Source organism: Populus euphratica, unplaced genomic scaffold (assembly GCF_000495115.2).
Source record: "Populus euphratica unplaced genomic scaffold, PopEup_1.0 scaffold6.1, whole genome shotgun sequence".
Taxonomy (NCBI): domain Eukaryota; kingdom Viridiplantae; phylum Streptophyta; class Magnoliopsida; order Malpighiales; family Salicaceae; genus Populus; species Populus euphratica.
The window spans coordinates 1,963,636-1,965,097 of NW_011499849.1; the positions used below are offsets into that span (position 1 = coordinate 1,963,636).

The following is a 1,462-nucleotide window of genomic DNA, read 5'->3' on the forward strand; positions in this document are numbered from 1 at the left end:
CCCCCCCCCCCCCACCCAAATAAACCCACCATTATGTGACAGCTGCGAAAGCCCCATTTTCCAGGGACCATCTTATAATTTCCCAATAAAAATAGCCAAGAAAGCAAAGTCCATCTTAAATTAAGAACAAGTTTACAAGCCAATACAATCAGTCACAATACTATGCAAAGCAATAACCAACCCAAAACAAGATACGAATGTCCTAACTCCAGAGTCAGACTGAACTTCCATCCATACAGATGACAAGAAGCAGTGACAAAAATACAATTAAAATATCCGAAATCAAGACAATGAGAAGTGAAAAGAACACAACCTTTTAATAGTACTAATAAAAGAAAAATGAAACTGACCTTGGATTTTGTCTGCAATTTATCAACAAACAATAGATACTGCTTCAGTGTGTAATCTTTAGAGTTACCAAGAACTGCCTCCATGGCCTATCACCACCATCACAACAAACCAAATAATGAACACCCGAACATTAAAAAAATAAAATCAAAACAATTTCCCATGAAAATTACCTCATCAGACATGAAAGGTGCTACATCAGGCGCGTAAGCAGCCAAAACGGCAGAGGCGGTTGCCGGACCAACACCTTTTAAAACCGTAAGCGCAGACACAGCTTTGGATACATCAGGAAGCGATTCAAATGCCTTTTGAGAAGCCGATTTCACGTGCGATTCGTCCAAGGACGACACAAAATCCAGCAAACGCGGTCTGAAATGAACATTAAATAAGCTAAGTAATAACTACTCGTGTTCTAAAGAAGTTAAGTAAATAAATCTTAGCACCTCCATTTGCCACGGGAGAGTTTCCATTGCATTAGCTTGGAGAGCTCGGGAGTGGTGATGTATGGGTCAGGCTTTCGTTGGTTAATCAGAGAAGGAAGCTCGATTCTGTAAAAATCGTCAAGAGAAACGAGGTTTGGTTTGTTGAGAGATTGAATTCGGGTTGGGTATGCAGAGAGGGAGTTTTTCCATAAGCTAACGTCGGAGCTCCCAAAATCCATCGTTTCCGTAACAGCTGTTAACCGGAGGCGCTTTTTTTTAAAAAAAAAGAAAAACAAATTATGCCTCCTGTGTATATGGACCCTATAGCAAACTGAGTCATGGGCCTTTAACTCTAGGGGCGGCCTTGTTTTCCTTCCACCACTTCAAATAATATGCCATTTTGGTGAGGTCACGATCATGAGAAAATCTTTAGTGATAACAAGGTTGCTGTCACTGGGATTACAAAAAAAATAAAATTAATAATAATAATAATAATAAATGTTTAGGTTGTGAATTTTTTTTATTGTCATTTGATCTGACCTGGCGGGTAAAAATTTAAAACTTTCAATTCAACTTAGCTTAACTTAAGTTTTTAAATTAAATTATATTTAAGTTGAATTATTTATCTGCATGATTTAAAGATAATCTAAACAAGCAAACACAAGATTTAATTTAAAAAAAAATTAAGATGA

The 1,462-nt window shown here is 37.1% G+C and overlaps 1 protein-coding gene across 2 annotated transcripts in view; it reads right to left on the reverse strand.

Annotated features, from left to right (window-relative positions):
• Positions 1-1,203, reverse strand: part of LOC105120523 (DNA binding protein) — a 3,532-nt gene extending 2,329 nt beyond the window's left edge. Inside the window, exons 1-4 of one of the 2 annotated variants that reach the window (XM_011018771.1) lie at positions 792-1,203; positions 522-717; positions 306-437; positions 9-250 (exon numbers count right to left, since the gene is read on the reverse strand). In XM_011018771.1, coding sequence (XP_011017073.1) covers positions 215-250; positions 306-437; positions 522-717; positions 792-1,009 — 582 coding nt within the window. In that variant the 5' untranslated portion in view covers positions 1,010-1,203 and the 3' untranslated portion in view covers positions 9-214. Of the gene's footprint in view, positions 1-8; positions 251-305; positions 438-521; positions 718-791 lie in introns of those variants that run through there. The other variant, XM_011018770.1, reaches the window with a different exon arrangement.
• Between the last annotated feature and the right edge of the window lie 259 nt (positions 1,204-1,462).